Here is a 25,147-nt window from a genome sequence, read left to right on the forward strand (position 1 = left end):
GGACGATATCTGTGTGAAAATAGAACTAAATTTAGAAAACAAGAAAAAAGGAGCAGATTATATCTTTGGCTTGGAAGGGTAACTCCAAATACTTAAGAAAGATAAAGGTGAACAAAATGTCCATTATAAAGGACATAAATGAATGGGCCAGGTCTCAGGAGGATATATATATAACTATATGTACATATTTTTAAGTGTTTGTGTTTATGTATGCATTTAAGATAGAAAATAGAAAAAATTTTATAAAGCTTACCACCAACTAACTGGCACCTAGCCTAACTTAAAGGGATAATATCACACTAACACTCCAGAACCCTAAAAAATTACATTTACAGTGAGACAGTACAGCAGCAAAATCTCATTGGAGTGACTGGAACAAATAAATATACTTAAATTTGAAAGCATGCTGATCAATTGCTTAGTTGTTGCAGCACTAATAAAAACATTAACTTCACTATATGTCGCCTTCATACATTTCAAGTACAGTACGCACACACTTAAACAGTATAACTCACCTTCATCATTCTCACAACCTACAGTAATGTACATTGTCAACAATAGATATAATTGAAGTCAGAGATTATGAAGGGCATGAAACATACTGTATGTACCATCTCATTATAAACAGAACACAGTGCTATCAATATAGTGAATGGTTAACATAACAGTTGAACATAAAGAGAAAACGTGCAGTTGCTCTGGTTTTTGCTGCTTCAAATGACTGTTACTTACTACTGTTCTCTGGTTTTACTCTGGTGAGCTTGTCCTGACTCAGCTCTTCTCCTCTGTCTTTTAGTAGCCGACTGCCGAGTCTTAGAGGGACTGCAGAGATATTCCTCCATCCCCACATACCTGCCTGTCAACTACCAGCTGCTCAGCGCTGACTTGGCATTCTTCCTGAAGGAAGCCAATCAGGATTTCATGAGGAACTCTAGCCTGATGTCACGGACTGAGCCCTTCTTCATCTACCAGGCTAGAAGTTTGCCCTCGGTCAATGCTAGCTATGGACCTCTCTCTGTGGAGCAGCCTGTCCCTTTAGAGCTCCTGCAGAGCCCGGGGACTTTTCCCGCCTCCTCTGTTTTCACCTTCAACTGGAAGGTGCAGACCTTTATCATGAATACCAGAATTCACCTGGCCAAGCCCAAAGTCCAGGTTCTGTTCTATATTGTGGGCCGGGACTGGGACGACTACAGTGCCATCGACAAGCTGCCCTGCGTGCACATGTTTGCTTTCCATGAGACCCAGGAGGTACGCGGTACTTGCCAGCTGAAAGGGGAGCTGGGCCTGTGTGTGGCTGAGCTGGAGCCACTGGCCAGCTGGTTCAGCCCACCCAGCGTAGTGCCAGGACGCCAGAGAAACCTTGAAGTGTCTGAGGGCACCCCAGTGGAGCTGTACTACATGTTGCAGTCTACGGAAGCGGGAGAGTGCCACTCGGAGGAGGCCAGGAAGGACAGCTTCATACGTTCGAGCCAGGAGGGGCTGTTTGGTTCCTTCACCTCCACACCGCTCAAGAGGATCGGCGGTGTGAGGCTCTACCAGAACCCCACTCCTCCTCCCCTTGTTGAACATAGGCTGGATAATAACTTTATGGTCATGGTTCCAGCTACACCCATGAGACAGAGGGAAACCGTCTCTGCTTTTATCACGGTGTCAGCCTACTCTCCCGTGGAGATGTTTACTCTCAGGTAAGAATGCATTTCTTTTTGTTCTTCAATGAAGTGTCTGGCTACAGTAGACACTGTAGCCAGTGTCTACTGACTCTTACATATTATTTAGCAATCTTATTCTTCTCAAGGCAATGTCCACACTAGTGTTTGAAAGAAATTGTTCAAACTAAAAGACTAAAATAAATGGAAGGTTCCCTCTCCTCTTTCCACAAGCACTAAACACTAAAACTGACATCACAGCTAACAGACACACTGTTAGTCTGCTTGGTCTCAGCAATCTGTCCTGCTCTTTATGATCACTAACATTGTGTTTTATTATGACATAATTTAGTTGTTCTCATCAACATATTTCTGTCATTCTCTGAAGTAATGATTTCATCTGGGTTGTCTGTTAAATGCTACCTGTTAACCAAGGTGAACAGTAATTCCTGTGCACCTGCATTGAGCCCATTGATCAAATCATTATTGATTGTGAAGTCGCCTGACAACATGAATGTAAACACGGGCTAAAAACCTGATTGATTGGCAGTTCTGAGATTTGAAATGAGTGATTGGAGAGAGGGAGTTAGAGGAAACAGACAGCACACAACCAGTCATGAAGGCATGTGTTGTCATATTGGAAAAGTGATTATCATCATCACCTGTATTCAGTCAAGGTGAATAAGAGAATAAGTGATGAATCAAGTAATACAAATCAGTTCCTGCACACTGTCAGTACTAATTCAATAACTGCTTGTCAGTCAAGTGACCTTGGTCACGCATTCCACATAACAAATGACAACAAACCTGTACTTGCACACTCAAACGGAACAACTGAACAAACAACATATATGTTTATTTGTGAGCTTTAGAGAGGCTGGTAGGTGAATTTTGTTACATTAGGACAGAGCCAGGCTAGTTGTTCCTACCTGTTTACAGTCTTTGCACAAAGCTAAGCCAGCTTGTTGCTGGGTCCAGCAATATATTCAGTATATATTTATTCTGAAAGTGGTATCAGTCCTCTCTTCTGTTTTGGAAAGGCAGCAATAAGCAAAATGTAAATTTTTCAATAATGAAACTAAACTATTCCTTTGTTGTGCCATCTCAAATCTGTGAAATGATAGCTATCATACAGTGTAAGAAGATGTAACACAATACTTGAAATATGATATACATTACAGTATTTGCAGTAAATGTGAGTTCAGTTTTTAGGGGTTGAGTAGATGATGTGCTTTGTAAAAGTTAACTTCACAGTGAATCACAGTAAATACATTATAAAGTTTTTATATTCCCACCTTAATTATCATGCAATAACTTCAGTCAGGTAACCAAGCATTTCCTCCATGGTGAAATGGAGAAAGAGCAGGGTTATCTCTTGGAAATAGTGTGATTCAGTGAAGCTGTTGATAGGTACTAATTACAGTGAACAGATGAGACAAAATGATTTAGCTCATTTACTGGCAATGCAAATGAGGATGTCATTAATTAAAATGCATGTCCATTAGTGTAATGACTGAAGCCGATCTTAATCACACCAGTTTAGAACATTTATAAACCTTGGGATATGCTGCAACGAGGGGTCAAGCCAATTTGTCAACCTGTGTGATGAGGAAAACAAGCGGTATGCTGAATAGCAGTGTTTTCTGCTTAGGCAAGATGACAAGCACAGAAGCAATTTTAAAATGAAAAATATTAATGTTTATAAAAAGCCATTCCACTGTTATTTTTTTTCCAGTTGTTTACTAATGATGATAATTCTCCTAGCTAACAAAAAAGGTACACAGTGTGTGCTTTAGGCTCAAAATTAGAGCCAAGGTAAACAAGTTCACAATAGCTGTGAAGTTTTAACAAGCCAAACAAATTCTCCAGACTTGTCCTTCCCGTGCTACATTTAATTACAGAGTAATTGTCCTGAAGTGATAAAGCATTGAGAACTTTTTCTTTTCCTAAATTGAGAAACTCTGAATGATTTCTTTCATCAGTCAAATTAACAGGCCAGGCTGGCCACAGAGGCAATGCCTGTGGTGTTTTTATTTGGCAGCGAAGTGCACGGCAGGCACAGGTTTGGCCATCTGAGAGCGACAGATATGGAAAAAGGCCTCTGTGTGGTCCTAGGTGATAAGGCTGTCCTCATACATGCATTTGTTAGGACGCTTAATCACCAGAGCAAGAAGACTTTGATCTCTATATTCACAACATCATTATCATCTGTGTACTACACACTTATGTGTCAGCCATTGTTAGCTGAGTAGCCCGAATGCAGGATGAGCTTATGATCCTGTGAAATCTGTCAAACAGACCCTCTGATGGTTAGTTTTAAATGTGTATTAGATCCTAGAGTTTGGTACATTTAATAATAAAAACCAAGGCCAAGTCCTTCATATTCCATTTTCTAGTTTTATGTCTTTTACAACGTGAGCATGAGTAGACAACATATCTGTATTGAAATCCTCACTGTCTTTCTACTCATGGATGAAAAAGGGTTCATTTAAAAGAAAATTAAAATGGCCACTGAGCCCTTCTGTAAATCTTTCCTCTTCTCCAATTCAGTTTTTACCTTCCTCTCATCCATTATGCTGAAAGGCTCATGCTGGGATAGATGTTATGCAATGAAAGCTAATTTCACATATTTTTAATAGCCAATCACCCAGCCAATTTATTGCTTTGTGGATGCCCAGCATGGTATGCCTTGCTGGGGTATTTCGGTCCTGACATGCTACTTTTAATTTGATGGGCTCTGATTTGATTTGACCTCATCTGTGTTAATAGGCTGTGTCACTCAGAAATAGAAAAGTTTGACTTTTTTTTTACTGTAGTTTACTTTCCTCACATTTAGAGGGATTTTGGTGTGGAGCGTGAAAAAGATGCTACTTTTATCCACTATCATGTGTCATCCTGACATACAAGTACATTTCTATTACCTGTCTCCTCTCTCTTTGATAACACATCATCCACTAGAGAAAAATTACATGATTTAGATGAGAATATAAAGAGAATGCTATTAATGTCAACATTTTAGATGGATCATCACTGCCATCTGCATGGCACCAATGCCAAGGTGGAGTGATCCAATCTCAAGGGCACAGATATTTAGAAATACAGTATGCCCCCTGTAGTGTAAGGTAATCTGGAATAGAAGAGTGTACCAAATGCTCATATGAAGATCTTATTTTAATTTGAACAAACTAGCTCTTACTTTATTTTACCCACTGCTGATTTTCTAAAAAGATGCATTATCCTGTTACCTTGACTTATGATTTCCAGCTGAATGAAAAACCAGAAAGTCATAAGTCCTTGGATGGTCTAATGATTGTTAACATGTTTGTGAAATTTGCACAGCCATATGAGGTTCATTTTGTAGTCACAAAAGAGCTCTCTGTTCAAAATGTAGACTAATGTCTCTCAATGTAGGGAAATAAGAGACAGAAGAAATGGTTTCAGAATATAAAATTTGATGATATATTATAAACTTGTTTAATTGCATTCTCCTGAGTTTTGTTTTCTACAGCTCCCTGTAGTGAGAGCATTCTCAGAATACTTCTTCATTTGCATGTGGTACATCATATCTATAAAGACTAGACACCTCTTTTCATTACAGAGTGCAAGTGTACAACAACTGATGATGTAGTAATAGTTTGACTATTAATCCAAAATGTGTGCCACATCTTTAAGGGATAATGTAATAGTGATACTGACCTGCATATTAATATTATTTCTAATTTGAATTTTATGAGCAACCAAATTGTGATATGTAACCACTACCGAGTAGTGGACCACTAAATATATATGACAGCAATATTTTATTTTGAAAACTTTTTTCATGTGATTGGAATTCCTCTTAAGTTTAGAATTTTTATTGCCCTAGTTTTAATAATATATTATATATATATATATATATATATATATATATATATATATATGAGTTGGGTGACCTTCCTCTTAAGAATGAGGAAGGTGTAGCCTTTTTGTAGCCTTTTCAAAGTAAAATATTGCAATGCCATAAATTTGGCGGTATTTAAATTCAAATGCTATATAAACATTCAGTAGTAAGTATTCAGTCACTAAGATAAAAATGGTTATGGATATAATTTGCTTCTATACAGGATTTCCTGCAGTGTTTCAAAACAGAGGTGGGCCACATTGCCTGAAACAAAGACCACCTCCATTAACACCATAGGAAAGTATATACATTTATGCAACAAAGAATTAATCCTCAGAAAAAAAGAGCCCAGGTGCTATTTCACAGAGTAAATGCTATGTAGGTATCATTAAGGTATAATACAGCAAATTCCATTTTCCTTGATCAAAATAAGGAGGAATTGTTTTAATCAATTTTGTCTGTCTCTGTATTTCTGAACTTACTAATCCCTAACGCCAATCAAAACGGTGACAAGTGACACACAGGACCAAAGGGCATTAAATGACATGCAAAAAGCTTAAAATGCGACATGACACACAAAATGTTCCAGAAAGTGGCGTAAACATAATAATTTAACCACTTAGGATTTGAATCCCACTGTCCACTGTCAAAGTCATGCCCTTTTTGTACTCTTCAAGTACATAGAACTGCATTGACTTGAAAAAAACATTCCCACTGAGCGTAATAGGCAGTGATTACATGCATTTGACAAAAGAAACCAGCAGTAAAGAGTAGTCCTATGTGTAGTCACCATCAAATTGTATGAAGAACTGCGAATAAAATAATATTGCTATGCCACCAACCAATTGATTACATGACATTTTCAACAAGTGGAGGTTTTTCTTCTTTTAACAACCCCTTTTCCTGTATAAACCTGGTTTCAAAATGTCCTGTAAAGACATTATCAAAGTATAAATTGTGAACAAATCTGGATTATGCAATTTTAACTGTTTGGTTGCAGTGTATCCCTTTGCTGTATTCCTACTTTGATATTTCCCTGTGTTGTTGTTCTAGATGAGAAACAGCATCATAGTGCACTGTAGAGCTGTTTCATCACAAACAGGAGTTACTCTTTGTAATGTCTTAAAAGAATAAAGACATTTTTGCACAGCAGCAGATTCTGCACAGTTGCAGGGGAGTCTAATGAAGGACAGTACTCTGAAAAGGCACTTAGGACTTTAAGGCCATTAAATTTAATATACAAGTAATGTATAAGCTGAAGTCATTATCATAATATGTTTTCTGGTATCACTGTGCGAGCAATTTAGATTGTTATATGTCATTGATAATTCATTATTATACCTCAGTATTAGATGGTTCATATGCAAATCAAATGCAATGAAGGAAATGATTTTAAAGGATATTTTCCTCCTGCAGTCTCCAGCGGTATTAAAAAAAAAACCCGGAGCACAAAAGGAAATTGCTCTATTTTCTGTCTTGGTACAGTGCTGCCATACAGCATGAGTCACTGTACAGTGAGGGTCATTACATGTGCATTGTCCTCTCTGGCTGAATTCAGCCATCATTTGAACAATAGATTAGTCAGTTTAAGTAACAGATTTAGTGAGAGCACACCCTAGCATAGTGTATTTATCACTTCTTTGTATATAGGCCTGTTAGAGACTGTATCAAAATGATCAATAACTTTTTGTCCTCCCCAGCGTCATTAAAAGAGTATTCCACCAATTTAAAATTACATCTCTATATAGCTGTCAAACTCACAATGGACAGAAAAAAGGATCAAAATCAGACAGTCAAGTCAGAGATTTGGGTGTGTGCTAGTTGTGGATAATGGAGACTGTAGCCTAAAGCAAAGATGAAGAGTGGGCTACAAAGGATCTGGTAAGCTCACTTCTTTCAAACTCTACACCTACAGTTTTAATTATTATTTTGATAATCATGTGAGGCAATTTATCAGATTGCGTGCAGCTCTCTCTGGAGCCTCAGAAGCCTTTATACATGTTTTTTCACATACACAGTAGTACTCCCTCAGACCTGTAAACAGGCTTTGATGTATAGAATCAGTGGAGTTCCATTTAACATTTTCTTTAAATCTACCCTATGACTAAAAGAAAAACTGCAGCATCTATCCCACAAATATACAGTATTGCTGCAATTTGTTTTGCCATTAATAACTAAAGGAGGCAAAGTGTAAAGAATTTATTAAGGTACCTTGCTTTAAACTTTCACTATATTTTTCACTATATTTTTCACATAGCTACCATGCACACAGCAGAACTCAAATTGCCAGATTTATGGCAAACATTACAACATTTCAATTCTGGTTTCTGTTGTGATGCAAAATAAAGTTTATGGATGTATTGATCTGTGAAAATTCTTTTAACTAATAACTGTAAAGATCCACTTGTACTGCACTTCTCAAAACTGATATTAATCTTACAAGGGAGGCTTGATAAAACATGAATCAGTGGTTTGAAAAAGATAAAAGACCTTCCTTTGCTCACCCCAAAAAGTCAGACTATCCACCCTACAACCAAAAAAAATTAGAATATCCTTCCCTTTCACTGAGCTCTCCTACCTCCTAATAATTTTTATAACCCCTATGATACACACACAGTATCAATATATAGATATTCAATTTACTGTTAAAGTTAAGTGTTTTTGTGCGATCAACAATTTAATTTTGATATAAAGTGCTGTGACTTGGGAGTGACTTTACATGAATATCTTACAAGCGTCTATGAAATTTGTTGTTTGATCTTGCTTCCTTGCGTGTCATTTGCCTTGCCCTTAACAGGCGGTGAAATGGCAAAGATTGGAATAAAAGTGGTTGCAATGACACAAAATTCTGTGTTGTCATCAGTGTGCAGATAATAACTGTTATTGCTGTACTTTCATCGACATTTTCTATGTGTGTGTTTGTGTGTGGTAAAAAGGATGTGGATGGAAGCTGGGCTGATATGCGTGTATGTATCCTTTGTGTGTGTAATGCAGATGTGTGGCAGATGCAGGTGTGTTGTGTATACATTTCCATGACTTTCTGCGTGTTTCACCTGGCGTGTGTGCCGAGTAGATAAACACTGCCTGTCTTCTGCATGCAGTCTTGTTTAATTGTTTGCCTCCCGTAGAGAACATTCTACCAAACATTTGTTTGCAAACAGATTTCAATAAAACTGTCAGCCTTTTTATAATCACATTGTGTATGCATGTGTGTCTGTGTGTGTATGGGAGTGTTTCTGCATCTGTTTGTGTGTAAACGGAAGTGTTTGTGCATGAGCAGAGCTGTTTGTGCATGTATGCTGACACGTCTCAGCACCGTGCTATGCTCACACTGTGAATACCAAAAGTACCGTATGAGTGATACTGTGCTGGAATCAATTTGCCTCGTCTTTAAAAGGCAGTGCACCACTGAACAAATTATCTACCATTACGCTTCATTATGTGTGCTGATGGACAACAGTGACTAATGTATGCAAGAGGCAGTGGCCTGAAATATCAGCAGGCGAGAGAGATCCAGAATAGAATACTTCTCCAGAAAAGGGTTAAAACCCCTTCGTAATTTTTTGTCTAATCGATTAAAAGATTGTTTGGATTTGAAGTCTTATAATGCCATACTCAGCATTACACTACACTACACCGCATTTACCATTTGTGCAATAAAAGAGGAATGAGGCTGATGCAAACATCCCTCCCCTCCATACTAGCCATGAAACAATGCCTTCATAGAGCGATTACTGTGGGAAACAGGCCCTCGCTGATGTGAGCTAATATGAGGCTCCAGTGGTCTGGGTTGACTTTGGACAAATAAAGTGGGTGTTTTCCAAAATGGAAGTCTATTGTGTAGAAAATTCCCTTTCTTATTTCCACATACAGTCTTACAGTGCAGAGCTGTGATGGACGGATATGTCCTGGTAGTTGCATATAGGTTTGTTGCCAGGACACCAACATCAGCAAAAACCCTGTGCTTGACAAAGATAAAACGGCTGCAACTAGTGATTATTTTCCATTAGTGATGAATTGTCAGTTATTTTCTCAATTACTAGTCTATAAAAGTCAGAGAATAAAAATTAAAAGCACAAAATTTCCTTAAGCCCAAGGTTATGTCTTAAAATTACTTGTGTGACCAATTAATTATCAAAACTAGTGTGGCCCATAACTCTTTCAATATACCTATTATCACAGAAAAAAGTCAGAAACTCAAAGAGAGACAGTTTATAAAGATAAGAACAGAAAAAAGCTGGCGGCTCTCTGATGAACTTTCTGTCTGACTGATGAATGGTTAATAATCAGCTCTAGAAAAATTCCTCAGAATATTCTCCCTCATATCAGCTGGCTCACATAGGTGCAATAGTTGTAATTGTTCACATGGCCATATGTGGCAGTTCACTGTTAAATTCAAACATAAATAAAATGCAGTGAAAGGCAAGTTTTAGTATAATCAGGAGTCTTGGCCCCCCTGTTCACGATGTGAACTAATAATAATTGCACATTAACAGTTCCCATACATGTACTCTGGCCTGTAGGCTGATAAAATGGCAAGTCAAGTCAGCTGTAAACATATTGTTCCAGCTCCAAGTTTGTAGTTACTGACCACTAATGGCTTGAGACAAAAGTCCCAGTAAAGCTAATACTTCACAGAAACAAATGAATAACTGCTCAGATTGAGAAATGGACAAGAACGTAAGTGGTTAGCTGGCTTAAGCCAAATGCGAGACGCCCCTCTCTTCACATAAGACCACAACACGCAGAACAACTCAGTGGTCACATACTCATATCTGATTCATTACAGTGCAATCTCATTTGAAACCCATCATCACCAGCTATAAACAGGCTCTGAATCAGCAGCCACTGGGGTGCCTCTGCAGTGGAAAATATGTGATGAAAGACTAAGAAAATGCCTTGTCATTTATTGGCAGGCATTGAAGCCATAAGCCATTTTCCTAAAACAGCTTCTCCATTTGAAAGTGGAGGAAAGAAGCACTCCAGGGACCAGATATAGATGATGAAGACTAAATGTATCTGAGAGAGTGGCTTCGAACATGCATTAAATAAATCTTGTCAGATGTCTCCTAGTCATTATGAATAATTTCTTTGTAGTTTTATATTTAGGCTGTGAGAGGTTTCATTGTGATTTGGGAACCTGCAGCAGATTCCAAAACAAACTGTCGTCTTCCCTGTTAAAGTGGCTTATAGTGTCAACAGCAGAGAGTATGGGATGCAATGATACACCTTCCTGCAAAAAAAACCCCCACAGCACTTGTGAATTTTAAAGAGATATTTTTAATGTAGTAAGGAGTCTCCTCACGTTTTCATTAAGACACATGATGAGTGCTACAAGGTGTCAAACATCAAGATGTCGTATGCTGAGCTTGCTGATTTAAATTTGTCCTGTTATGTTTGTTACATTTTTATTAGCTGGTAGAGTGTGTGGCCTTGCCAGCGGCTGACTGAGGCCCTGTTAGCTAACGCCGCTGCCAAAAGCTGGGTACACAGAGAGCCAGCAGTGCTGTTATAGAGCAGAGCAGAGTGGTGCATTGTTCCCACATCTAGCCACCATTGTTCCCACACAGCTCCATGGGGGGTCTTATCATCTGCCTGGGATCCCTCTAGTTGCTCTCAGTTAAAATACAGTATTGTACACCCAGGAATAGCATTCGTATATAATTAGGCAGCAAAACAGATATTCTGTTGGCCTTCTCATTATGTAGGAGGATATTTTGCCTTTGCAATTTGATGTCTACAATCAGAATGAATGGCATTATACTCTACATATACTATACTATATACTATACTATATAGTGTATCTCAATTCTGTGTGCATTATGGGAGTTTGATTTAGTCTAGTGTTGATAACGATGACGTGATTCAATAGTTTTCACATTACAGTTAAAGGTTCTATGTGTAAGGTTTTGCTATTGCTACATAGCCAACATAAGCATTAATAGCTGTTTACTTACCAAGAGCTGCTGTCTGTCTCTTGCTGTTGTCTTTAGAAGAGTTTAGAATCTTCTGCGCAGTGCTACATCTTCATCCTCTCATGTTGGACTACAGTAACTCAGTATCACAAAGCGGTATATTATGTTACCAGACAGGACAGGCTGGGACTAGCTGGTTAGCATGCTAACTTCAGAAAAAAAGAAGTATGCATCGGACAGGACATATACACACATATATAATAAAATCATTTATTTGTAAATTGCTATGTGATTATTATTACAAGTTAATTTTATTTAATTTATTTGAGAATACCATTCACAATAAATTTCATTGCATGCCTGTCATTATCCTGAAAGTAAAAACATAATGTTAATATCTAATTTCCTGCTCACAATCAAGAAACCAGTGTAACTCCATAGATGAATAATTCCATCCTTGATTTCAACACCTGTCTCATTATTGTCCAAAAATTTCATCACCACCAATCATCCAGGATTTACTTACAGATAGTTTATCTTTCAGTTTGATCCACTGATTACATTTGTAACCACCCTGACCTACTGTTACAAGTTTCACATGCTAATTAAATGTTGACGAATATTAAATAAATTGAAACTCACAATCAAATACCCTGCTGGAAGGCTAATAGAGGTCAGCCTCTCACTACTGATGAATATATTGACAAGAACAGAGCCTCTGAGAACACAATACATTTCCTGCTCTCTACATTATAAATGCAGCGGTAATTATTTCTTTGTAGAATGACTGAATTAAATTATAATAATTCATCCTATCTGTTATTCAGTGCTAATTAATGGGTCAGCTTATTCAATCCCCAGTCTTTTACCTACATTTTCTTTTGCCCCTCACTTTTATTCCCTTCTTAGCATAAACATGATCAAAGTGCTTTTCTTATAATTAATTACAGTCTCTAAGCTACACCCTGTTAGCTTGTAGCTTCATCTTTAATTTAGGGTCAGTATTATATGGATTCTTCCAATAACAGGCTTACAATAACAGTCCATTCTAAAGTCCTGATTTAAAAATGAATGGCCATTTATTATTATAAATGATCATTTGTGAAAAAATCAAAAAAAAGTTTTGATTTAGTTTAATACACATATGCATTGTATAACATGACAAAGAAAGCAGATATAGAGCACAGAGGCTAATTAGATTTTTTTTTTTCAAAAATGTACTAAAAGAACCATCCATCTGTTACCCTCAGGATGCCCCTAGAATTACAGTATGTCAGACAGACTATACTTAAACCTCGACTCTTCAGCTCAGCTTGATTGTATCATCCATTAGACCTTGAATAATGCTCAGATTATTAGCAGTCGGGAAGTAGAGAGTAATGATTTAATGCTGTTTCTTGGAGGGAATACAAAAGACTAAATTGAATGGTTTCCTTATTCATTTTCATGGACTTTAATGTGCCCTTAAAACTCTGTAATTGGCACTATAACTGGATGTATTATATCTTTCCTGATCCTTGTAGCCACTTGTTCACTGACAGTGGCTAATTATCTTAGTTAGTTGCATTCTTGCTGTTATGTGAAGTAAAGTAGTCAGCAGTTCGAAACATAATGATTCTCAAGGGCTCTCTCACTCTTGCGTTCCTCTGACATTCTGATAAGGAGATAATCAAATAAAAGTAAGAGGATTATCCTTCCACCACATATAAACATGGTCAAATTCATCATATGATTAGTAGATTACAATCTGGAAGACATAAGAACACACTGCTTTATCCAAATGTTTTTTCTACTTTTTTTGTTCTTATTAAGGTGTCTCATATCGAAATACCCCTAATGATAGAATGTACAGTGTACAGTTTTTCACTTTTGTGGGTGTATGATAAATATGAAGCTACAGCCAGCAGCTGGTTAACATAGCACAGAGACTGGAAACAGGGGGAGACAGCCAGCATGGCTTTGTGCAAAAATAAGGTACCTTGTGGTTTATTTCTTAGCCATTCCTAGGGTCTTGCTTCAGTTTTTGGAATGGAGTATATGAACAACAAATAACATATTAAGTGGTGAGCTTTAGAGATGCTGGTTGACAGATTATGTTACCTTTGTAACCAGTCCACTTTTCTCTAGTCTTTGTGCTAAGCTAAGCTAACTGGTTGCAGGCTCTAGCTAGGCCTTGCAGATATCAGAGTGGTATCAATCCACTCATCAAACACTCAATAAGAAAGTGAGCAAGTGTATTTCCCAAAATGTAAATGAATTCCAGTCCATTCCAGTTCATTTCATTTTGTTACTTTGCTCAGTAATACTAACAACACAACAACACATTCTGTCACTTCATCTGTCAACTGCTGGAGACAACTTATATTACTCTTATGTACTGTGATCCATGCTTTAGTCTTCAAGCTACAACTTACAATCCAAAGGCAATTTTAACTTTCTGAAAAATACTCACTTACTTAAAGCTGCATGCTCAGCACCAGCCATCCTAAAAAGACAAAAGATTCCAATTCTAAGTTTTTAATTTCATCACCATGGTTCTCGTCTTATTTAAATTTGACTTCATAATTTGACCTTTCAGGAGGCATAATGGTGTGCAATGTGTGAAAAACCCAAGGACACAAGCTCTACAGGGAGCAATGTAATCAGTGTCTGCTCTATTCCTCTATTGATTTTAAATTCTAGAAAGAGCTGGAAGTCCAGCCAAAAGGCAAAAATGGAACACATTACATTTAATTTGCCCAATTTAACCTCACTGTGTTGATTACTCATATTGCACAGTTTCGTTCACCATGTTGAACAAGTTTGGATGACTCATCTAGTCTTGCTCAGGCAGGAGCGGTGTGGTATTTCTAGCTGATGTGCCTCCCTCACCATTTCGTGATCCTCAGGTTGGATTTCTGTGGCCTACAAGTTGCCCTGCCAATCTGACACTTTACACATAATCTCTGTCCTGATTCTGATGACCTCTGTGCAAAACCCTGCTGGAAACCACTTCAAATGTAGGATTTACTCGCTCCATCCCCACCTTGAGTGTCAACCAGTGTATATCTGGCTGACTGCATCCACAGATCAGGGCAGTAAAACGTGTACCTAGCAACAGCTCTGCTCTCCACAGACAGAGATACAGTCCCCTGTGATCATAGTCCCCCAGCGCAGCCCTGCCCCCTCAGACCTGCATCAAATCAATAGTTTCAGGCAGAGCGCCATTATACATCCATACAGTAGGCAGACTTTTCCCTCTTTTTGCCCTGCCTTGCTGCTGTGCAGTGGTGCTAACAAGCATACCTTGAATGTATGATATTAAAGTCCCATGGCACAGAAATACCAAACAACAGTTTCTGCATGTACAGTATAGATTTACTGTACAACAGCAAGCAGTTGTCCTGATATACTGTGCCCACATTCATATGTCAATTAGGATGCAGGAAGCCCTTTGTCTTAAGATGCAGTTCAAGCCTTTTAATTAAAATCCAAATTAAATGCCAAATAGTTGCAAAACCAAACATTTTGCATATTTTCTTTCATGTTTCCACAGCCACCAACTCATCTCTTTGCCACAGGCAAGATGGGTCTTTGTTCTCAAAGCTATTCTTTCCCTTGCGACTGACCATCAATCATGACCTGTTAAACTGTTTTTATGTTGTCTGATGATGATGCACTAGCACTCAGAAGTTAGGCAACTTTCCACTTCCAGAGCCAGCACTTTCTGAAATATATAAATAAGTCAAGAACCTGTGACAGAAACAAACTGGATTACAAACAGAAAATGGTGAAATAAAAGTTGCTATAAAGTATTATTCTGTCTAAAATCACCAGCAGTGGAGGAATATTTTGTTTTGTTATGAAAAACTAGCAATACCACTGGCCGTGAAACAAATACTTTATTACAAGTACCATGAAAATGTAGCTTATTATTAGCATTATGTGCTTTAAGTATTTGTCACAAGAGTATGCAAAACAGAAAAATGGCTTCTGTGATTTTTATGCTAATATATCATAAGATTGTTTTTATTGATTTATTAACGTCTATATAGCACATTAATGTAGTTATTTGAGGTGGAGCTAGTTTTTAACAATTTTATATAATGCTGGGTAGTTTATTCTATGACAGTGCCTCATAGTTTGTAGAGTATGTATTAACTATATATGTCAAATAAATGTAGTGGAGTAACCATGCATACAGTGTGTAGACTATATCCTTCACTACTGTGATCAAAGGTCACATCATTTGAACATCATCTGTTTGCCCTTGATCTTTTTAAAGTACAGTAAGATTACATGTACCAGATGTAATCAGTGATGTTTAATGTTTAAATAGATTTGTTTTGGCTTTCCTTTGGATTAATATTAGCAGTTTTGGGGTACAAAATGTGTGGTTCTTGGTCATAACAGTGTATATGAATTATATGACACCATATTAACACTCAATTCTCCATGGTCTCCATAGTCTGGTTGATCCACACTGATCATGTTAACAATATTAACCTGAATGTGGAAAATAAATTAAACCTGCTCCTTGACCTCTAAACCAGATCAGAGAGGGATAATCCTACGTTCAGCATAATACTAACAGATCACAAGAAAGGCAACACAGAGGAGACAAAACATTTCTGAGATATACTAGAATTCATCTATGGTCATGAGGAGGCAGAGTTACGATTTCAGTTCTTAATGTTAACAGAGTCATAATTACACATAGCCTCAGACCCGGGGGATGGAAAGAAAAGGCATTATGTATACACACACATTTGGGTTTGTGTCTACATCTGTGGTGCATGTACACTGCTTTAAGTGTGTCACCTGCTTTCAGAGGGCATGTTTGATTGTGTTATTGCAATGTACACAAATTTGTGTAGGTGCAAAAAAAGAAAAAGAGGATTAGTCATTGTGTATACCTTTCTGGGGCTTTGCACTATAAATGCATAATAATGATCCCACCTGCATTTATGACATCAGCTACTAATGCCCTCCCACCTATGGATGCATTCCCATCCTCAGACTGTCCTGTAAAACATGACTCAAGAGGGCTTCTGTGTCATCAGGTCATTATTATGACCCATGGTTATGTTTTATTGTTAGGCCATAGTAATTATGATGTGAGCAAAAGAGGAAGTTAGGTGACATAGTAGATAGAGTGACTCCTCATTGAGGAGGAGTGTTGGGGTAGGTGGATGAAACACATAGGAACACAGTAAACTGCTGTTTGTTCATGTGAAACCATTATTGTGACTGTAATCCCTGACTGTTCCACTACCTTAACCACGTTTTTATCATAACCATGATGATGAACATCCACATACCAAAGCGGTGCACCTCCTCACTACCTGATAGACCAACACTGACATCCTTAGAGCCACACCTCTACTGTGCGATGGTAAAAAAATGATTCTACCAGCCCCATTATCAATGAAGGCAAGCTTCTGGATACATTTCAAATGAATACAATTAGTTCATAGACTGGTGTGTAGGAGTATGACCTTGAATGAAAAAGTAGGTGGTCTCCGGCACACTGTGAAATTATTGCATTAATAAATGAATGAATATTGTGTTGAGAGTGTGTGGGTATCCACCATTGTTATTTTTTCTTTTAGGAATCATAGAATATGCAGCTTTAATTGATGCCATTTTCAGGGTTATATCTCAGTGCTCTGTGTGCTAACACAGTATAGATTTACATTACTCATTACACACCACTCCAATACAGTACATCCTCCCTTGTACTGTTATATTGACGCAACTAAACACATAAGCCCCTCTCTCTGTTAGGCTGTGTATTTCTTGTGTGTGTTTCTTTTACTTGTCTCAGTGCCTCTGTGCTCTGTTGTTTTTGTGTTTTTTTTTCACCTTGTGTGAAAAACAAAATGTCTTTTTGGCTTCAAAACATAGGTCTTCATTATGGAAAGCTCCATGCTGACTTTTTTTGAAACATGACAGGTTTGCTGCTGATAGAGCCACAACACTTGCATGATAGAGGAAGTCTACAGCCCTTTCTTTTCTCCTCAAAACAGTGGCACCGCTGCTGGAGAACAGCAGTGTCTTGGGAAATAATGTCATCAAGGAGGAAGAGTTTTCACACAGGCTGCCTCAGTGATTACAATGAAAAAGTGTTTATTCTCACAGCTTGATTGCTGTCCATCTATAGCTGGGGGAAGCTTGGTTTGCCCAGGCTTTAGTAATCACACAAGGAAGCACAAATCTCCTCAGCAAATTTTCTCACAAAATATATAATTTAGAGTTTGAATCTAAAATTGTGCAGCCAGTCTACACCCAAGCCACTGTAGCTCCTAGAAAAGGTAATTAAAGATAATTACTCTTACTCTCTTTAATTCTTACTTTGCTCACACATTGTTGATTATTTAGGTAAAATTTACCCTGCATCACATGATGGGGTGTACAGTGCTGTATGTGTCTGCATGCGTGTGAAATATATCCACATCTCTTTTGTCAAGTATACTATTTTAATGCCCATTTCCACATTCAGGCAGTCCCAGTATAGAAATGGAGCAGAGCTCTGCATTATCAAAATGCAAGCTCCCTTCTTTACATTTCATCCTCTTCTTCCTGTAATAATCTTTGGAAGAAACTGTTATTAACCTGAGGAGACCCTGTTCTCGTAAAAGGAATATGGAGATAGAATGTGAAATGACTTAAAGATTAGATTTTATGCCAGGAAGTTGCAGTGGGATAATGTAATATTTGGCTTGCACTTACAGTACAGCGCTTGGTTTGCTTGTTTCACAGACCGATTTGATGGAGATATTGTACCTCACCTTGATTGAATCATATCTTGATAATGCTAACATGTGCCCCGACTACAAATCCACTAATACCATTCTTCTCATTTTTTGGTGCACTGGAGGTACGCTCTCCTCAATATTTACAGCTTGCCTCACTCTCACCCCAACACCTCGGGATTTGACCATTCCAAAGCCAAAGTCTGGCATTTGACATGCACTTCCAAATTTGGTTATGTTATTCAGCTCTCTGGCATTTCCAAAGGTCACAACCTTTGCTTGTTCATTTGGTGCCTCCGATGTCAGTGTTTCTGTGTTCAACATGAGTTTTTCCGGGGCAGATGTCAGAGGTCTGCGCCTTGTTAGGGCTGCAGAAGGTGCTGATCAGTGCTGCAGATCAATTCACAGCGGGCCCTCTGTGATCTTTTCTGCCCGCCACATCCCTCTCGATCTCCCTGAGCTAATCAATGCGCCTATGGCTTAGCCAACAGGCTGCAGAATTACAGTTCCAGCAGCAGATCAGTGGCAAGATGCACCGGTGCACAGCAAGGACTCTTTGATAAGCCCATTGGCACCAAAGCAAAAGAAAACAACATACTAAAACAGCTGACCCCAAGTTTCTTGCTGTCAGTTAAAAATTCAGAATCGCTCCTTTCTTTCACTGCAGTTTGGCTCTTTACAATGCTCTCTGCAGTACGTGCCTCTCCTGCAGAGAGTAGTCCTGTCCTCTGCGGTATGTATCCACAACAGACAGACAATGAGAATTTGACAGCTCCTCCTGTAGCATTAAGCACTATCTGACAGTGGGGAAGGAGAAGTGGAGCAAAGTGGTTCATCTGAGTGGCTAAAGACTGAGAGAGATGAACCATGGTGGCCTCTTTCTCTCCTGCGAAAGGAGACTGGGGGCCTGTCCTGCAGCAGGAAGGTTAGGGATTCATCATTGACCAGAAAATTCAAGTGTGTGTGTGATCAGGGCGGCTGGCCCAGCGCTGGGCTAAATGGAAGACTAATGGGTACTGGGAGCGAGCCTGACGGGCTCTGAGGAGCCCTGCTCTCTCTCCCTCCACCTGTCATCCATCACATTTCCAGCTGATACTGGGAGATAGCTGTCCCACACTGGTGGGAGGCAGGGGGTGCAAGGGAATAGGCAGGAGAGGGGGTGGGGTGGGGGGGAATCACCAGCTGGCTGAGGACAGGGACAGGGATGTGGCTCCTGCATGCCATTAGGAACAGTCAGTGTTTAGCAACCATTCTCATCCACAGATTGAGGCAGAGAGGAGCCTGTCTGTTTGGCTCAGGATGATACAACGGGCTGTGCTCAGACTAAAAGTACTCTAGCAAGACTAAGCTGACAATCAGTGCACTCCATCAGCATTCAAAGTAGTTCTTCTGAGCTAATTAGAATTTTCAAAATATTAATGATGTGGTTGTATTATTATGCAACACCAAAAAGGATGAAAGAGGCTAAAATGACTGACAGAGAAAGCAGTGATGAGCAGGAGTGATGGTCACATCATGATTAGCACTGAGGCTTATGTAAGTAGATTAGAGCATTTTGTCTCATTGCCACTCTGAAAGACATAATGGTATTCATAAAACAGGGTGAAGGTTCAGCTGTTTTTCCTCCAGTGTGGAAGCTTCGGAGGAACCTTTTCACATAATTACAATCATCAAGTGTGTGCACGCACACACACACATGCACCACATGCCCACGTGCAACAAAAGCCAGTGAAATGGCTTGTGAACGTCCCCTTACATCAGCTCAGATTAGAGTTCTTTTAAAAACAGATGTCACCTTGAGGGAAAAGAAAAGAGATTATGGATTTTTTTTGATCACTTCTCTACTAGGAGTCCTTTACCAGGGCAAAGCATTGAAACTGTCTTGCCAAAATGGTCCTTAGATTGAACTCAGAAAAGGTATACAGTATCACTCAAGAGATTAGTCTTTACTGTACCAGTGTGAATAAAACAAGGAAAAAGTCATTTAAAAGCTAGATCAGAATAAAATATGTTGAATATGAAATGCAGCTGATGAGTGGGAAACTGAACTCTTCTATTACCTGTAAGAGGAGAGTACTTGGCAGTGAAAATATATTAAGAGTCCTGTTGGCATGTACTGATATGAAATTTCATAGTACAATTATCTTGGCTAAATGCATTCATAAACTATAATCTTCATTTCAATCAATTTTACTGTAGAGTATTAAAACATTTTGGTTTAGTTGGTTGTTGTAATTTTGTATTTGTGGCTTTCTCAAAAACAAATTATCAATATACTTCACAAGAAATCCTCCCTGACGGTGGAACAAATTCATATGTTTCTTTGTCTGCCATTATTGTTTCCCCTGCTGCCATGATAAATGCGTATTCATGGGCTTGCTGCTGTTTCAAATACACAAGTACTGCATGTAGTCTAAGAGTGGCTTTGCTGTTAGTAATTTCAAAGTGATTACAGGGAAAAGGGAAACTAAACTCACCCCCTTATTAAGCAATTATAAGCACTATGTAAACACCTAATAAATGTTTACAATGGCATTTATTAATGTATTTCTAATAATAATTCCTCTTGTGGGCACGCCTTACATTTGTATACAACTGCATTATACAGTACATAATACACAATACAATCAGCCATAACATTAAAACCACTGATTCACTAAAGTGAATAACATTCATCATCTTGTTACAATACAATGTTCTGCTGAAGAACCATGAGTCCTTCATTCATCTGGATGTTACTTTGACATATATCACCCATCTAAACATTGTTTTAGACCAAGCACACACCCCCAATGGCAACAACACTCCCCAATGTCAGGGGCCTCCCCCAGCAGGATAATGCTCCCACTACACCACAAAAACTGCAGAACTCAGAAATGTCTTGAGGAACACGACAAAGAGCCAAAAGTGTTGACCTGGCCAATCTGACCCAGTATCTGTGGGATGATCCAGAACAAGTCAGATCCATGGAGGCCCCATCCCACAACCCACAGGACCCAAAGTATCTGCTGCCAATGTGCTGGTCCAGACACTACAGGAGATCTTCAGAGATCCCATGTCCAAGCCCCAACAGGCCAGAGCTGTTTTAAATAGGTCCCCCAGTATGAGGGGTCCTATGCAATATTAGGCAGGTCCCACAGGTACTGAATCAGATTGGGATCTGGGTAGTTTGGAGGCCAGGTCAACAGCTTTGGCTCTTTGTCATGTTCCCCAAGACATTTCTGAGCAGTTTTTGGGGTGTGGTGGGAACACTATCCTGCGCGGGGAGGCCCCTGACATTGGGGAGTGTTTCTGCCATTGGAGGGGTGTGTACTTGGTTTGTGACAATATTTAGGTGGTATTGTGTTATAACAAGATGATCAGTGTTATTCACTTCATCCACCAGTGGTCATAATGTTATGGCTGTTCGGTGTATAAACAGAATATAAATGTAAACAAATGTAAAAAGTAACGAAATTGGTGTTAGTAACAAAAACTGAACAAACTGAGACAGGCAGTCTATTACCTTTTTTTCATATTTTGCAACTACTGCAAAGTGTTGTTCAGAGGTGCTATAGTAGCAAATGAATGCAGCTGTGTCCTTGTCAATAAATCTCATACCACAATGAAGACAAAGTATGTACACTTGTTTGATTGTATGAAATGCCACTTCACTATTCTTCAGGGTTAAGATGTAAGATAAGTTGTACCTTTATTGATCCCCTGCAGGAAAAAAAAATATTTGACACAGAAGCGTAAGGGAATGTAGTTGACATTCACAAAGAAATAAGACATTTCCATGAATACCTTTACAACAGCAAAAAAGTAAAAAGTCAAATAAGTTATACGGGAATAATAGATAATAAATAATAAATATATCTAAGTGTCAGTGGGTATACTGGGTGCTGCAGTGTTGTGAAGTGTTTTGGTTGATGGCATGCAAGAGCCAGTGGCCATCATTTAATGCTTTGAGGCACGTGGTTGGGTTTATCTGTGTTCTTGAGGCATAGAGAGAATGAGCGGGGATGTCCACGATAGCTGTCATTCTCCACACTATCCAGTTCCATCCCCGCCACAGAGTTGGTCTTCTTCACCAGCTTGCCCAGTCTGTTGGCACCACAGGCCCCAATGCCAGCTCCCCAGCACACCACAGCAAAAAAAAAAAAAAAAAAAAAAAAACCCACTGGCCACCACAGACAAATAACTGGGACATTGGTCTCCACCACCAACACATCCACCAAACCAGAGCAAACAGATCTCACAGGCTGCTGCAAAAACATTGTTTAACTAGCAAAACATTTTCAGATTTACAGTGTGTTAACATATCCCAGCTTTTAACTTGCTCTCTTGTCCAACCCACTGCAGGAGGAAGATGAAAAGGAAATGCCTGTTCTTTTCGGTTTTATCTGTTATTTTACTCAGCTCCTCAGTGTGCCAGTCATGAGTGGTAGAGTGGTCTATATCCTGGATTTCATCAGCTAAAGCCCAGTTCCTGATTTTGTCCACCAGTGCAGACTGACAGCAGGTTGTGTGTTTGCTAAATTTGGCCCAGATGTGGTTTTCTGTTTTTGTGATTTGTGTTATAGTCAGAGAATAGCTGTCTTTGGTTCTCTCTATGTGTATGCTGGCCTACTGACTCTTACTATTTCACTTAATATATATTTTTATCTCCTAAAAATTATGATGTATGTTTACTAATCATGTAATCAAGCCTGTCTGTACAAGCAAGACTTGCAAGAATTGCAAATTTTGCAAAGAAAACTTTGCCCACCTAAAGTCTAGGAGCTGTCATGTATTTTTAGCCATATATAGTCCACCATTTATACCTATGCAGTGGTTTGCTGTAGCCTCAGCTCTTCATAACAGTTAAAGGAAGTTGAGAGGGGACAGTTTGGCAGAGTGGGTTTAAAATTGCCATGGTATACAGTAAAAACCTTCTGTGATATGTTTACTCATGTGATTTCCACTGCCCATCAGTTTTCACCAGAGTCAGACTCCCTTCACATACTCTTCCCCTCACCTCTTCCTGGTTTTCAGTGTATCATCTTGTATGGCAGCGGCTCTTGACACTTTTGTGTACTGTGGCTGTTAAAATGCAAATTTCACAGGATTCAGCTTTCCCGTTCTGTCGGCAATTTACTGTGTGACGTCCCCATCTCCCCTTCTGCTGAGCAGAGGACGCCAGTGTCAGCTATATCCATCCTCCTGAGCCTTGGTAAAATGCCACAATATCCTGCTGCACAAACTGCAGCTTGCCTTTTGCACTGCAAGGTGCGGAGACCAGCGTGGTTACAAGCAGCTCTCTCTCAGGTCTCTAATGTTTGAGGCCCTGACATTGTTTGCATGTCTGATGTATGTCTTTTAAGCTGATGGCAGCTCAGGGAAAACCTTGAGGTGTGCTGTTTCCCTGCTGCAGACAGATAGCAGAGATATCCCTTGTAAACACTGTGGGGAGGTGATTTCAAGCCCCATTTTACAGCAAGAATAAAATTCAAACAAAGCAAGTCTCTAAAAGGCAAGCGGTTGATAGTGTATTCATGTCACACTATTTTGTAATGCCACCTGAGCATTATGCAGGGCACCTTGCCACCTTTAGATATCATACAAGAAGGGCAGGTCGCTATCTTGCAGCTATAAAGATTGTAATGTGGATCTGCTGCATTTATTAGACATGAAGCAAACAGAGACGTGTTTGCTCATTGCAAATGTTCTGATAGAATCACATCTGTCTCTTTTGTGGCCTTTCCTTTAACTGTTGTGTGGTGTGTTATTTGCAGATATTGCCACTGTACCTCGAAGTACACACACGCTCTAGAATACCACTCTCTTTTTTTAGAGTTCACTTTTGCCACTGTAAAGAGCTTCATCCTAGACATTTCAGCAGCGACAACATCGGCACTTTGTAAACAAGTGGTATTAATTGTCACAGTCTCATTAACTCACAGTGTATGCCGAGTAAACAGCCTTAGCTAAGGTGAAATGAAGCATACTGCAAATAATGTGTACTTGGCAAGTGAGTGGAGAGAGTGTGTGGGTATGTGTCTGTGGGTGTTCTTGTGTGTACACTGACAATAGATTGGCTCAAGGTTGCTTAAAGACAAGTAGAAATGACAATTGAGTGTTGGAGACAAAGAGGCGAGGATGAATAAAGAAAAATGAAGGAACAAGTAGAAGGAAATGGAAACTCAACACTTTAAAACAGTGTTCCTATTTCCTTTCCTTCCTTTTTTTTGTCTCCTTAGTCCCATCATAACACTAAGTCATTAGAGACAGATGGTCATAAATCAGCCTCTTTATTAACACACTCCTGTCAATGAAATAACTAGCCATGAAATAAGCATCAGTTAATGTGCATCCTTAATCCACATAGAACATGACATCCACTTACTAATGGACCCTGCAGACTGCCATGTGCGTTAACTGCTCCTGGTACATACAGCATGGCAGGAGACTGATGATGGGGAAGAACGACTGCCTGAAATGTAGCCCAGGCCATGTGAAAGGAGACGCCTGGGTGAATTCAGCATGTAGCTGTCTGTAATAATAATGTCTGAACCTGTGGCAGTAGGTTTGGTTTCGAGATAACCTCTTCTAAATGTTCATAAAGGCATAAGTGTGTAAGGGTGTAGATAGAATTGGGTTACTTTTTGTTGTGGTTCAGCTGCACCTTTGTCTGTCACACAATTATGTCTTTGTTGCTGGCTCAGTGATGGGATTGAACAATTGAGGAATTATGTAGTAGCCTGTATACATATGCTTAATGTGCAGTCATTAGAAGGGCAAATGGTAGCCCTTAATAGCTGTACATAAAAGTAGCTAAACATAGCATAAGTCATGCACTTTGTATATTATCTTTTTTTTTAGGCCTAGTGCATACTTGCTGGAGACCACAAAACAGAAGGACCTTTAATAGCCTATACACATAACTGTGATGCACCATTCAGTATTTCATATAATTTGACATTTTGGGAAATCCAAACAAAGTTATTCACA

The 25,147-nt window shown here is 39.0% G+C and overlaps 1 protein-coding gene across 1 annotated transcript in view; it reads left to right on the forward strand.

Moving 5' to 3' along the window:
• si:dkeyp-14d3.1 (transmembrane protein 132C) overlaps positions 1–25,147 on the forward strand; it is a 118,594-nt gene that overhangs the window by 23,268 nt on the left and 70,179 nt on the right. The window contains exon 2 of the mRNA XM_018668927.1: positions 797–1,685. Coding sequence (XP_018524443.1) covers positions 797–1,685 — 889 coding nt within the window. The remainder of the gene's footprint in view (positions 1–796; positions 1,686–25,147) is intronic.

Source organism: Lates calcarifer, linkage group LG13 (genome assembly GCF_001640805.2).
Source record: "Lates calcarifer isolate ASB-BC8 linkage group LG13, TLL_Latcal_v3, whole genome shotgun sequence".
Classification (NCBI taxonomy): domain Eukaryota; kingdom Metazoa; phylum Chordata; class Actinopteri; family Centropomidae; genus Lates; species Lates calcarifer.